The 14404-nt window shown below is 41.9% G+C and overlaps 1 protein-coding gene across 5 annotated transcripts in view; it reads right to left on the bottom strand.

Moving 5' to 3' along the window:
• mid2 (midline 2) overlaps positions 1 to 14404 on the bottom strand; it is a 139730-nt gene that overhangs the window by 16105 nt on the left and 109221 nt on the right. For all 5 annotated transcript variants that reach the window (XM_034137659.1, XM_034137668.1, XM_034137652.1 and 2 more), the window contains 3 exons: positions 8936 to 9084; positions 7790 to 7917; positions 7197 to 7340 (listed from right to left, as the gene is read on the bottom strand). In XM_034137659.1, coding sequence (XP_033993550.1) covers positions 7197 to 7340; positions 7790 to 7917; positions 8936 to 9084 — 421 coding nt within the window. The remainder of the gene's footprint in view (positions 1 to 7196; positions 7341 to 7789; positions 7918 to 8935; positions 9085 to 14404) is intronic.

The following is a 14404-nucleotide window of genomic DNA, read 5'->3' as shown; positions in this document are numbered from 1 at the left end:
GTAAGCACCGTCCTACTGAAAACGATACGTTGATGTTCAAAAGAGAAAAACACTATTCTCTACATCCAACCAAATGTTATCTTTTCTCCAAACACATAGTGAGCCATCACACAGTAGGAAGCTCAGAGACCATACAATCTGCAATGTTATGCAACATTTATGTGAACATACTGATCCACCCCATTACCTTTCCATCACGATTACCTTGGCTTTCTCCCCTGAGGCCATATTGTGTGTTCACTAAGCTGAATCCCCATTGAGAACAAGGTACTTCCATGACAGACTATGTGTAGTAAGCGCCTTAGGGCAAACGACTGCGATACCTTTAATGTTCAAATGTAAGGAAATGTGAGTCAAACCTACATGACCCCAGTAGATGGGCTCTTTGATTTAGAGCAGCTTGCAGTTGAGGCTTAGCAATGGCTGAGTTAGCTCTGCAGTCACCTGCTTTAAAACAAAGTCTTTACAGTCTGTCAGCTGCAGCCGACTGTGAAGGATACAGCAGATTCTCAGCTCAGGTGAGGAAACCCGCGTCTACAAAAGAGAGCTTTTTCTGTCCTTTAGTGTTTCATAACGTTGAGTAATTTACACTTACAGTGACTGAATCACACCCCTTCCCTAACCCACAACATATGATTTCATAAAGTAGTGTTTGTCTGATTTTAAATATGAACCTTCAATGTGAGAGGTGTGCATTTAATATGGTAGTAGTTGCAGAGGGCAGATGTTGTTGGCATCATATTTAACACTTTTGGAATGAGTGACAGTTGCTACTTTACTACTGAAATACAATTATTTGTTTTATTAATTTCAGTGCTATTAAAAGTGTTTAGCTTCAGCAACAATTTGACAAAAAATTCCTTCATGAACAGACAAGGCTCCTGGACCTGATGGCATCCCTGGCCGTGTTCTCAGGGTGTGTGCCGTTCAGCTGGCAGAGGTGTTCACAGACATCTTCAACAGGTCCCTGTTGCAGTCTGTAGTCCCCACATGCTTCAAACACTCCACTATCGTTCCTGTCCCGAAAAAGACAATAATCACCTGCCCCAACGACTACCGCCCAGTAGCACTCACCTTCATCATAATGAAGTGCTTTGAGCGGTTAGTCAAATCATTCATCACCTCCTCCCTCCCTGACCCCCTGCAGTTTGCCTACAGAGCAAACAGGTCCACAGACGACGCCATAGCCCACACCATCCACACTGCCCTCTCACACCTGGACCCGAAGAACAGGAACACATATGTGAGAATGCTGTTCATTGACTACAGTTCAGCATTCAATACCATTGTGCCCTCCAAGCTGGCCATCAAGCTCAGAGACCTCGGGCTCAACAGCGCCCTCTGTGACTGGATCCTGAACTTCTTGACGGGCAGACCCCAGGCAGTGCGGGTGGGAAACATCACATCCTCCACCCTGATCCTCAACACCGGAGCCCCTCAAGGCTGCGTGCTCAGCCCTCTCCTCTACTCCCTGTTCACTCACGATTGTGTGGCCACACACAGCTCCAACACCATCGTGAAGTTTGCTGATGACACGACCGTCATCGGCCAGATCATAGACGATGACGAGACGGCGTACAGAGAGGAGTTCGAAAACCTGACATCTTGGTGCCAGGATAACAACCTCCATCTCAACATCAGCAAAACTAAGGAGCTGATTGTGGACTACAGGAAGCAGCAGAGAGAGGGACACGCCCCCATCGCCATCAATGGGACTACGGTGGAGAGAGTCAAAAGCTTCAGGTTCCTTGGGGTCCACATCACTGAGGACCTGACATGGTCTCTTCACACCACCACCATCACCAAGAAAGCTCGACAGCGGCTCTTCTTCCTCCACAGGCTGAGGAGGTTCAACATGGACTCCAGGATACTCTGCAACTTCTACAGGTGCACGATAGAGAGTATCCTGACTGGCAGCATGACGGCCTGGTACGGCAGCTGCACCGACCTCGATCGTAAGGCTTTACAGAGGGTGTTGAAAACTGCACAGCACATCACCAGGACGGAGCTGCCATCCATGGAGGACCTTTACTCCCAGCGGCTCAGGAAGAAATCACTACGGATTATCAAAGACCCCCATCACCCCAGCCACAAACTGTTCTTTCTGTTGCCGTCTGGCAGACGTTACCGCAGCATCCTGGCAAGGACAAGAAGATTCGGAGACAGTTGCTTCCCGCGGGCAGTGAGACTGTTAAACAATTGAACTGCTGAAACAACTGCAAAACATTCATCTGCTACTCAGTAATATGTATCTAATATCTAATATATATCATTCCAATAACTTGTATATAGACTCGTACTGCACTATTCCACATGCTCACTTTATTTTATAACTTTCTTTCTTTCTTTCTTTTACCTTTATTTATCCAGGTTGTATCCCATTGAGATCATTGATCTCTTTTTCAAGGGAGACCTGCAACTATTTTTCTTTTTGTATTGCTCTTGCTATCTGTATTGTTATTATGTTGCATTGTTGGAGAAGCCTGTGACATAAGATTTTCAACAACATAATTACTCTGTAACTATGTCAGTTTGACAATAAAGAACCTTGAACCTTGAACACACAATATATACCTTATAAGCAAACTGTAAGAGCTAGGGTTAACATTTCTTTCAGCCATCAAATATATCAAATATACGAATGCATTCAATTAATAATAATAACTAGCGCAGCATCTAGTTTAGAGGCACTACAGCTGCAGTTAATATTTCAGAGTTGAAGGTAGAATAACAATCCTTCTCTTTGTCTTATCTTTCCTCGCCCCTGCAGATTTGCAGGGAAATAAAAATCCTGAAAGGGAGAGAGCTCTCAGGGCCATGCATGCCTTGTCCCTTCTAGTGAGGCTTGTGAATTATTGAACAAGATGGCAACAGCATGCATAAGTAATAGCCAAGAGTCTGCTTGTAAATATAAATACTTCACAGGACGCAAATAAGGCCTTTAAAAGTGAGGAGGCTTTACGAATAAATGAGAGGAGGGGACTGTTAGAGTGAAGGCTGCATCTTTACACATCTGCCGACTTCCACCAGATTCTCTCTGACAAAGAAATCACTGCAGAGGACTTTGATCTTCCTTTAAAAGGAGGGAGTAGAACAAGTGACACCTTGCACGTACACCATCCATTTGGTATCTCGGGATTGGCAGTAATATCTGCATTTCTTTCAGCTTGCTCTCACCAATATACACCTGTCAATAAGATCCCTGCAAAAAGCAATTATGTTGTTCTACTAGGACAGCTGTCCCTACTGCGAAATGATCCCACCTGTCAGTTTAGCCGTTCCTGTCGGAATTAGGTAGGCTCCAATGTTATGTGAGCTGCCGAAAAGAGATACAGGGGAGAGACGAGCGAGAACGACTTCATGCTGCTTTCCATTTTTAAAGCTTTTGATCTCCGTAGCACCTCTCCCTTTTTGCAAAATCAAATTAGGTCAGTACACAGCAATACTGCTATTTCTACTTTTACCACTGAAAAGAGGCTTTCTGATACTAGCAGAGTGCTGCTGCCTTTGGAGAGCATTGTGACTTCAAAGTGTGGGGGGCAGTAACTGAATGCGCCATTGTAAAAAGAGACTGAAACGAAACAGGGGGATATAGATCGACTTGTGTCTCGCATTCAGACATCAAGTGTGTGTGTGTGTGTGTGTGTGTGTGTGTGTGTGTGTGTGTGTACAGTATGTGCAGCATATGTGTGTGTCTGTTTGTGTCGGAGGAAATATGAGGAGTAAACAGACTGCAGCTGTTTTTGTCTTTGATGATGCAATATAAGGTTGATGGAGACTGTGTGTGTGTGTGTGTGTGTGTGTGTGTGTGTGTGTGTGTGTGTGTGTGTGTTTCTGTGAGTAGCTGTGCATCAATAAAAGCAATAAAATGCCTCACCTGCATCTATCTCTTGGTGCCTCCACATAACTTTAACACGCATACCCTCACTAGTTTCCTGCAGTCTGAACCCTCATCAACATTTCATCACACTCTGCCACACAGATGGATCCTGCTGATACTCTGAAAGATGCCCTGTTGAGATACAAAGGGTTTAACCAAACTCTGAGCTCTCCTAACGCCCACTGTGACACAGCTTTTTACCTGTGATAACCATATTAATACATCACCACAGGTTGGTGCTTATGAATACACATGAAAGCTGATCAAACCAGCAGGTACAGGTATTGCTGGTTTCGTTAACATGCAGGCTTCCCAGGAAAGTGTACACATTAGCAGAAACTGGGAAAAAGTCATGCGGCGGTGGGAACAGAGGTATCGACTTCTATCAGCTACAGTAAAATCAACTAATGGGCTTATTCTTTGACAGCTGTAGGTATCACTTAATTGTGTTTGCATCACTGTACGACATAAAGGAACAACATCAAGTAAGTAAATCAACACTATGGCTCAAAGGGAATTAGTTTCACTCTTGTTCTCTTAAACCCTGACATCTTCATGGATTTTCATTGTAGGAATTAACATAATTCTCATCGCTGATGCACATTATTAGTGGATAATTGGCGATGTCAGTTGGCATGTAAACGACTGAGACTGACAATGTAAAACTTGCAAAGGGCCGGAGGATGCAGCTACACTATGACAGTGCAGACATCTTTACTTGCAGTCATGTTTGGCTTTCTGACACTGCTTACTTTTCTCCATGGTATTTGATTTCAGTTGCTGATTCTATTTTCTGCTGCTGTGCTTGGATGATCCTGCAGAGGCAGGGTTCACAAGACCCTGCTCCTCATGGGAGGGCCAAGGCTGAGGATGAGGCCAGGAGAAAACGAGAGGGGAAAGGATGGCACTCAAGTGGGAGCATTTAACCACTAGGAAAGTTTGAGCAAACTGCTATGGTAAAAATTCAAGTGGCAGGCTAAATGGATTTCTCTCTTTCTCCATTTCTCCTGTGAATCTCTGAGGACTCTGTGGCAGCACACTGCTGAATATCTGAGCCACTCGCTCTTTCACAGCTGAAATGTATCCTGAGTCTCAAATGGCAGGGGCACTTGAGTTGTCTGGTTGGACGGGGAGATGTCAGGTTACACAGAGAGGACGAGAGAAGATGAGACGGTGAAAGAATCAAAGAGGGGAGAGAAAGTGGAGCTGCAAAGATGTGTGTGTGCACATGCACTGTTATGTACAATAATCCTACTCATATCAGCAAGTGGTAATTTCCACCTCCCCTATGTAACCATTATCCACTCACCTGTTCTCCTGCTGTCCTCCTCCACCGTGCTCTTTCTTTCCCTTCAATTATTGTGATAGACATTCACAAACTAATGGGGGCTGTCCAGGATTATAAGGACTTCGTATAGGGATTTCAAGAGAGTAAGACTCACAACTACTTTGTAAAGCTATGATATGCTATAAAAGCACACATTGTACATGGCATATTCTGTTCTGACAAGTCAAATATGGGAAGGATGGAATAACATTTTCAAGGGGTGAAAAAAGGTCCAAAAGGCAACAATCTAAGTAGGCACAACTATTTGTGACCATTGTGGTGGATTCAACTATACTTTAACAAATGAATTAAGGACATGCTCCTAGTGTCATGATTTGGAATTATGAGTTTAACATTAAGGGCTTCATAGAGACCACCATAGGGGGGAAACTGGATGAAAAAACAAATGACTTGCTCTTGATAACTACATTATGATTGCAGCTCTACATGATGAAACTTTCCTAATTACACTGGTAACAAGATAAGCACTGATTAAAATAACTTTGCAATGGCCAAAAAAGAGACGGTGTAGTGAGGGAAATTATACAATGTAAGGAAACATTTGAGAGACTTAAACTCTGCTGCCGAAATGCTTGCATAATATCCCAAATATAAATCATGAAATTTTACAAGCCTGAATCAAAAATAAGCTTCTGTATAGGGAGAAATGTGAGAGGACAAAAGAGGGCAGCAGGGGTTCTGCATTCTCATCTTTTTTTCCCACACACAGCTTAAACCAAAACCAGATACTAAATAGTGAATCTATTTGAAGCATCCCCTTGTGATATGTACTGCACGTCCTGTTTTTATAACAAAAATACTTGATAATTCAGCTCTATATCCCTATTAAAACGAGCATGGAGGACAACAAAGAGTAAAGTTGGACCGAAAAACTAGGTTATGCAACACAGTTGGTAGAAAATATTGAACATATGAAAATAAGACTGAGCAATGCTGAAAGTATTGTGGTGCTCCAGTTTATTTATCTTTGTAGCAGCAGAGAGGTCAGTGTGAACTGTGGGTTTCCTTTGGGCTTGTGCATGAGTGTGGGTGTAGATACGTATCCTATGCGTCTTATAAATGTGTTTGTGCTTAAACTGTATTTGTATAGGATACTGTAAACTGAAACACAAATAAGGAAAAGGAAGTCAGATAAATTAACCCAGCAATGTCCGTTATAAAGCAACACCTTACTCAAATTAGCTTACCTTAGTCAGTTAAACTGAAGCAGTAAGAAAAGTGTTTACAGGGAAAATGTAGTATTATCTATTTTAAGAGGAATATTTGTGTTATTTCTTCTTTCAAAAGTTAAATTGTCTTACTTAAAAAGCTCTTTCAATTTGAAAGCATTCGATAAAAATGATTAAAACTCGATTGATGCACTATCGGAGAGTCCATTGATCTTTATATCGAGGAACCATGCAGTCATTCTGCTCTTATCATATACAAGGAGCCTCCATGTTAGCAGAGTGCACTCACTTGAAATGTTTTGGCTCTATGAAACCTGATGTACTTATATGATTCTGTTTTCTTCAAGTTTGTATCTTCTTGGTCGAATGCACTTATTGTAAGTCGCTTTGGAGAAAAGCGTCAGCTAAATGCAATGTCATGTAACGTAATGAGTGCATTTTGAATCATGTATTTCCAACCATTTTTAGGCAACTTAAGGGCGGCTCTTTCTTCAAAAGCTCTAAATAGCCAGTTTGATATTTAAAGGAACTTCTTACTTTGAAAACGACATGAAAAGAAAATCTAATATTTCAGTTTCCCATTTCCCTGACAAATTAAATTGGTATGGTATTTAAACACAGGTCAACAAAGTATCTGATCCCTCTTGGCCAAACCTTGATTAAAACAATCCCAGAGTAATCCCCTGGCTGTTCCTGAAACCCAATTAAACATGAAATTCCTTACATGCTCAGATAATGAGTGCATGTGATCTGCAGTACTGATTAAATGTTCTGTGTGTCTGAGTGTGCAAAGACTCACTGATGAAATTTGTCTGGCCGGTGTAAATGGTGTACTGCAGCTCGTAGGAGGTGACGCTGAACTCGTCCTCGGACGTCCAGTGAACAGTGATGGTGTCGTGAGAGGCGGTGCACAGCTCGTCTCTGATGGATGGAGGGGTGGGAGCTAGGCATGGAAACAACAACATGATTTATAGTAAAAACAAGTTAAAATGGTGTCAATAAACTGGTTTAAATGATAGGGTTAGGGTTAGTAGTATTCACTAGGAGAGAAATGGGTCCTGTGTCAAGATAAGCATACAGTAAAGTCCACATTTAAATGCACTGGAGAATCAACAACTGACAACATATAGTTATATAAAAAGTAAAAGGAACAGTGTTGCAAGTTTGGATGAAAACTGAATATTTAGTTTGACTCTTCAAGATAACAAACCCTACATTTTGTAATTAAATCTAATAAAATGAAATGTTTTGACCACTGCAACTGTATTTTTGGTGTCTTTTAAAACCTATAATGGTTGGGCCTGAGATGAAATATATAAATAAATCATTTGTTTAAAAACGTTTTAAACTAAGTGATGGAAAGGCTGCTTACTGTAAACACACAGCTCCTACCTGTTAGGTAATCCAGCCCTTCCAGGATCTTCTTCTCTCGGGAAAAGTCCAGGGCAAAGTTGTCAAACGCCTCGTTCAGGTTGACGTCAGGGATGAGTACCTGGGAGGAGGCCGTCGCCATGGCAACCCTATAGAGCGGGACATGGGAGCGAGGCAATAGAAATGTCAGGGGAGAGTTAGAGCGAAGAGGGAGGGGGGGGGAGGGGGGAGGAGGGCCGAGACGTCAGTTGAGGTGAAGAGAGTGGGGTAGTCAAATATGAAAGGTGATGAAGAAGTGGACAAATGTAAGGAGAGAGGGGGAGGAAGTGTTGTGATAAAAGGAAGAGAGGAGGAAGATAGTGAGAAAATTATAAGGGAGAGAGAGAGAAGGCGGAACGGAAATTTAAAGCAATAAAATATATAATAAAAAAACAAGTCTGCAACATGCCCTATAAACAATCACTACCTCAGAGTTTTGTGTTAACCAAGAGAGCCATCAAAACTCAAACGGAGACACACACTGACTACACAGTCTGTGCTGCTCTGACGAGACTTGTGCCTACTTCTGCTCTGAGCCTCAGTCTGAGGCAGGAGCCAGTCTGAGGCTCGGAGCTGGCAGGGTTACAGAGCGGGCCGGAGACTCTGCTTTCTCTCCCCCTGAGGAACAAGGCGCTCAATAAAGCACCCAGCCAGGTAATGGGAAAAAGCAGAGTGTAGGCCAAATAAAAAGATGCTATGCTAGCAGCAGATTTTGCAGAGACCTTTGTCTGTGAGAGAAAGCTGTGGTGGTAGGAAGATATTAGAGAAGTACGCAGGTGGAAAGTGAAACCGCAGAGCTCGGCACTTAGAGGCGTTTTTTACCACAGGCCTGGTATTGACTGGAGGAGTTAAAGAAATTTTATATAATGCATATTTCATTACTTTTTTTCCAAGATCATATTTCCAGAAGAGAGGAAAATTGCAGGATAGGGTTTTTAATATCTATCTGTCTTACCACATGTTGTGCATTTAACCACGGGTCGGGTATTTTGTGTCTTTTTTCTTCTGAATAGCCTATTGATGTGCTGCTGATGTCTCTCACCACTGATGTACATTGTCAAATATTACAAAAAAACTACAATATCACCTCCAAACAAACACTGATAACAGCAAAGTTTAATCACACACCTTTCTGCTACATTGCGAGCGGTCTGGAGGAAGCGGGCATGGTCGTTCTCCTTCAGGCTCTGTTCGGCTTGTGTGATCAGGGAGCTGGAGCGCTCCAGACACTGGCGACAGTTTGCAATCTGCTGGGCCAATTTACGCAGTTTCATCACCTGGAACAAACACAAATACAGACGTGTGGTTATGCTGTGAAACGCTTATATTTTTCCATTAGCTCAGAAAAAGCCTTATGAAATACATCAGTTTTGCTCCTGGTCCCTCAGTATGAGACATTCATCATTGTGACAGTCGCTAATCCAAACATATGTTGAACACTTAGAAAATATAATTAAGCTTTGCTGCCAAACTGCTAAATACTGATAGACAGCATTCCTATCACACCATGTGTTTGAAGCCAATAAGTTGTCATATTGCAGACTTTCAATATAGCTGAAGTTTTATTACAATACTAATACAAAAAAACCCTCGATGGGAACACTATCTTGCCAGAGGAATCTTTACATAAAATGTAATTTGTTTAACTTGTTAAAGCAGTGAGTACAGGGCATTATTGAAAGCTTATGTGTAGAGCTGATGAACGAAAGAAAACAGTCAGCATTAGGAGGCCATTCTACACTATAACCCATCCCAAAAACTTAAAAAATCCCTTTATTCTACAAAATGTTCACGGATGGCTGTCATACACTACCAAAAACCCTCTATATTCCACATAAGCATGCTTATAGACGCAGTGATGTGGACATATGAAACAAGAATGGAGGAGAAAGGACAGAGCCCTGGTTATGAGTTGAGAGTTGAAGCGAGGCCATTGGCTCTTCATGCTCACATCGACCTCATTAACATGTTTGCAGGTCACAGCTGAAATTGTGATATAATAACATTAAGAAAACCCTACAGGATTATAATTTGTATGTGTCCTTGTTTGTCTATAAACTACCAAAGTCCTTGCAAAATTGACAGGAACATTTTTAAACTATAGGGGCGTTCACACCAAGTTCTTTTCCCACAATAGTTCATGAGAACTCTTTTAGTTCTGATGAACTAAAGCAGATCGCGTTCACACCGCAATGAGTTCCTGGGGAAGGATTAGGCAAATTAAGCCGCTGACGTCACTTCTTCTTCTTCTGCTTTGGGTTTACTGGCAGGCCGCAAACCACTTCACGGCGTATACTGCCACCCGGAGTCCCCGGCTGGAAGTCCCCGGAGTTGGGGACTGGCTTCAGTAGAAGCTGCTGGGACTCCCAGCAGCTTCTACTGAAGCCTTCCGAGTAAATCGCCAGAACGCCGACACCTCCTCATCTCCACCGCTCCCATGTTTTATTTTGTGTTGCCATAAGTTAGTCTCTCTGCGTTGGTGCGCTGGGCTAATGCTAATAATGCTAATGCGAGGATAATAAAATGGCGGCTTCACAAAACTTTTTGGGAGTTTTACGGGGCGTGTGAACGCGCCATATTAGTACTCTTGTACTCAAGTACAGTACCACTTGTACATGGACTCCCTCTTGTACATGTTGTGCATGTTAAAAATGTTCCAGCACAGGCAGCTGCAGGAAATGTCATGCTCTGAAAACCAGACAACAAATGGGGATTTCGGCCCACAGATGCTCATATTGACTTGCTTCATCTTCACCATAAACAAGCAAGCTGCGCACATCAAGAGACAGGTCATCAGTCAGGTCTGGGGTCAGACGTTAGACCAACACACAAACAGGCTCCTGCCATTCATTCTGTTTATACTGTAATGTTCAGTGGCTGTACTGTAACTCAATTTCCGACTCAGCATAAGGAAACCATTCTATGGTTATTTCACATTAATGTAATCCATTTATCTTCATCTCGGGTCATATCCCAATTCCTCAAATGAACTTAGTTTGATGTAACTCTCCACAGGAAACAACAGTGGCTGCTAGTGAGCCCAGAGAAAGTCAACAAAAACTGAGCTGTAGAAATAAATACCAGCTTCAGTATGTGGAGCCTGTCTGCAATGATGATTAAATGAAACCTCTGTGAACTTTAAATGCCAGTTGGTCATTAAAGTTGCTTTATTGTCTGAAAAAAGCATATTTTCAGTAACAGCTAACAACTTGAATCCATAAACACAAAAGAAATAAACAAAAACATTTAAAATGATGAGTACCCTGAAAGGCTTTGTCATTTATATTTTCAGCAGCAAATGCTTTGCTTGAAGGGCTTGAATTATGCAAACAACAACTCAGAAAAATGACTGGGTGGCATTTGGTTAAAAGCTTGTCATCAAAAGCTCTTAAAGAATCAAAACAGTATCTAATGTGCACTCGCTTTCTACCGCTGGAGCTGGTGTGCTCAGAAGCCTCTCTACGTTGGTGTCTTAATGCATATGATGTTTGAGCTGCTCTTCAAACAAGTCCACTGTTATCTGTTGTCACTATAAAACACATTTGAGCAGAATGATGTCTGAACAAAGAGAGGCGAGACAGGTTTAATGGACGCGTTATTATTTGGTAACATGTGCTGCAACAAACAATTTTAGAGATGATTACTCCCTCTCTCTAAGAATAATGGCCAATATGACATGGTGTTTGTGTGTGTGTGTGTGTGTGTGTGTGTGTGTGTGTGTGTGTGTGAGCGTTTCATGTTGTATAAAGACAATCTTGTCTGAAGCTGAAATATAAATAATCATAACTAATATGTTCAGGATAATGGGACATTTTGAGCACATATATTTTTAATATATTTTATAAGTACATCAATTACATTTTGTACAATGTAATTATTGTTGCACAAAAAACAAGTTATTTTGAGCAAACAAAGATCTGTTCTGTGCTCAATATTTATTTGCATCTCATTTTGGACAGATAAGCAGTAACTTATTAAGCTAGTTGGTTAACTTGGTTAGCCGTGCTTTCTATCTCTCTCTCTTTCCACTCTTTCTAAACTCTATGCTTATTTGATGTGATGCAAATCCAACCAGCTGCTAGCTCCAGCTATAATGTATATTGTATTGTATAGACAGTGAGAGTGGTATCTTCTCATCCTAGAGCAGTGCTTTAGAGCGCTGATCATCAGATCGGGGGACCGGGGAAGAACAGGTTCAATCCCACCTTCCCCACCACTGCAGTCAACATGCCGTTGTGTCCTTGGGCAAGACACTTCACCCTAAATTGCTCCTGTGTGTATTGTATCTCTAATATATGTAATCTAAAGCACTCTGAGCCCTTGGAAAAGCGCTAAAATAAATACCATAAATTATTATTATACTTCTGACTGGAAAGAAAACAATTGCCCTTCCCAAATTGTCTATTATATTAACTATTCATTTTTGCCATTTTCTTGAAAGATACTTATAAGTAGAAACCAACTTGGGCTGTGCGCAGGAAGCTGGATGCGAACAGAAGTCACATGCTTTGTACACCAAACAATCCAGTGTGACCTTCACATTAAGAGGATTTCGGTGCTGAGACAATACACACTACTTCTGCATTTTTCTTTTGAGACACAGCAGTCACAATTGGCATGGCAATGAGAGATTATTGTTAGGTAAATGTAATCAGACAGGTTTTTACTTAAAGGGGACCTATCATGCAAAATGCACTTTTGTACGTCTTTTATACATGAATATGTGTCCCCGGTGTTCCAGGGAACTCACCAAGTGTCAGAAAACACAACCCTCTCTATTTTCCTCCATACCCAAATCTCTAAAAAAGGGGCTGCAACGGATCTGATAAAAACTGATCCTGATTTGAACACTTTACTGACGTCAGGACAGTGGCGCTACGGCTATTGGGCCAACTCCACCAATCAGGAGGAGACAGCCACGGCCATTGCCGTTCGAAAGCGCTGGAGACGCTGTAGTACATATGCCAGGCCTGTAGGTGGTGCTGTTCTCACTGAATCTGCCCAGAGCTAGAAATTGTCAAATTGAGCAAAATGAGGCATGGCTAAAATGCATGATCTGTTTGGTATTTTGAAAAAAAAAAAGTATAAATATGCCTTATATAGGTATGGTCCTACACTATATTATTCAAATATAGCATGATAGGTCCACTTTAAATAAACGTATAATGCTGTTGTTTTTTACATCTACTAGCCATAAACCTGTAAACTGAAGGTTAAAACGACTCTGCCAATAACGGCTGTTTTTAGAAATCAAGTGATTTGTCTAAACACCCTAAACAGATTTGAGTTGTTAATCCTCAAGGCTCCAGAAGAGTTAAATAGTTAACAGAGAGAAGCCAAGCACAGTCACATGATAAATACGCTCTTACTGTACACACACCAGAAGTTGGGAAAAGTGTGTGTTTTGTTTGGGCAGGGAGAGATTAGGCATGTCTGCTGAGTCTCCTTAGGGAGAAAATAGGAGCAGCGTGCTCAGCTAGCCATCATCACACCTTCATAATCCTGTTATCCTGCTGCGTCTCACCTCTCAACATTTCCTTTGCAACACTTTGAGCTAAAATGCCTTAAACAACCTTCCCTTACGTGACCTGCTGTAGTGTTCTACTTTTTTCTCCTCTCCTCTCAAATATCTATTTCAACACACTTCTGATTAATTGAAATACTCACGGTGCATTTCATTCATCTTTCCTGACCCTTAAAAAGACTCAAATAGTACCCTGCAGGCTGGCATCAATCAAGCGCTCCTCTGGTGTTTCCTGTGCACTTCCTTCCTTCCTGTGACTCCTGCATCTCCCTCCTCTACCAGACAGCCTTTTTACAGAGCAAGACTCTCAGGAGAACAAGCCTCGCTCCTTTTGTCTGCAATCACTGCGGACACACTCTGACACACTTGTTCTCTCTCTCACCCGTACACACACTCACACACCTACTGCGGTCCTTGGGTTCAGTGTTTGGAAATCTTTCATCTCTCGACAAAGCTCTTTTGCTGCCTCAGAGGATCTTCCACAAGCACTTAAAACTTCACCTCTGGGAGGGTGAGATTTAGAGTTTGCCTCTGTCTTGAAGCCCTTAAACGTCAACGAACCACTCATAAAGTGTATGTCCACACACACACACACACGTACTGTAAATGTCTGGACAGTATTTCCTGCAGCAACTTCAAAACAGTCTTTGCTGCCATCATCTGCCATGAAGGCTTTTACAGACATTCAGATGGTCTGTTTACATAGAAGAGGTCGTTACGGCTCTCTTTTTCCTCGCCTGCATGTGATGTTTGTTTGGGATAACAAGTGGAGAACTACAGAGACAGCCAACAAATAACAGATATTATAATGAATATATTCTGCCCACAGTGCTGCTGCTGTCATATTTATTGTCTGGTACAAAAACACTGATTCTGCACAAGTGGAGGATGACCTCGAGTTGAGTTCCTTAAATATGTACTGGCCAATTTGGCTGCTTCAACTGTCAGTGTGACGTAATTGTTGGAATAGCTATACTTATAAAACGATAGGAATTTAATAAAAACAGTCTGTAATATAACTCAAATGTACATACTATGAGCTGAAAACTGAAAAGGGTCTGAAGGCTTCCTGG

The sequence above is a fragment of the Trematomus bernacchii genome, unplaced genomic scaffold, assembly GCF_902827165.1.
Source record: "Trematomus bernacchii unplaced genomic scaffold, fTreBer1.1, whole genome shotgun sequence".
NCBI lineage: Eukaryota > Metazoa > Chordata > Actinopteri > Perciformes > Nototheniidae > Trematomus > Trematomus bernacchii.
Note: the sequence above shows the minus strand (reverse complement) of the source record. Positions and strands in the feature narration are given on the sequence as shown.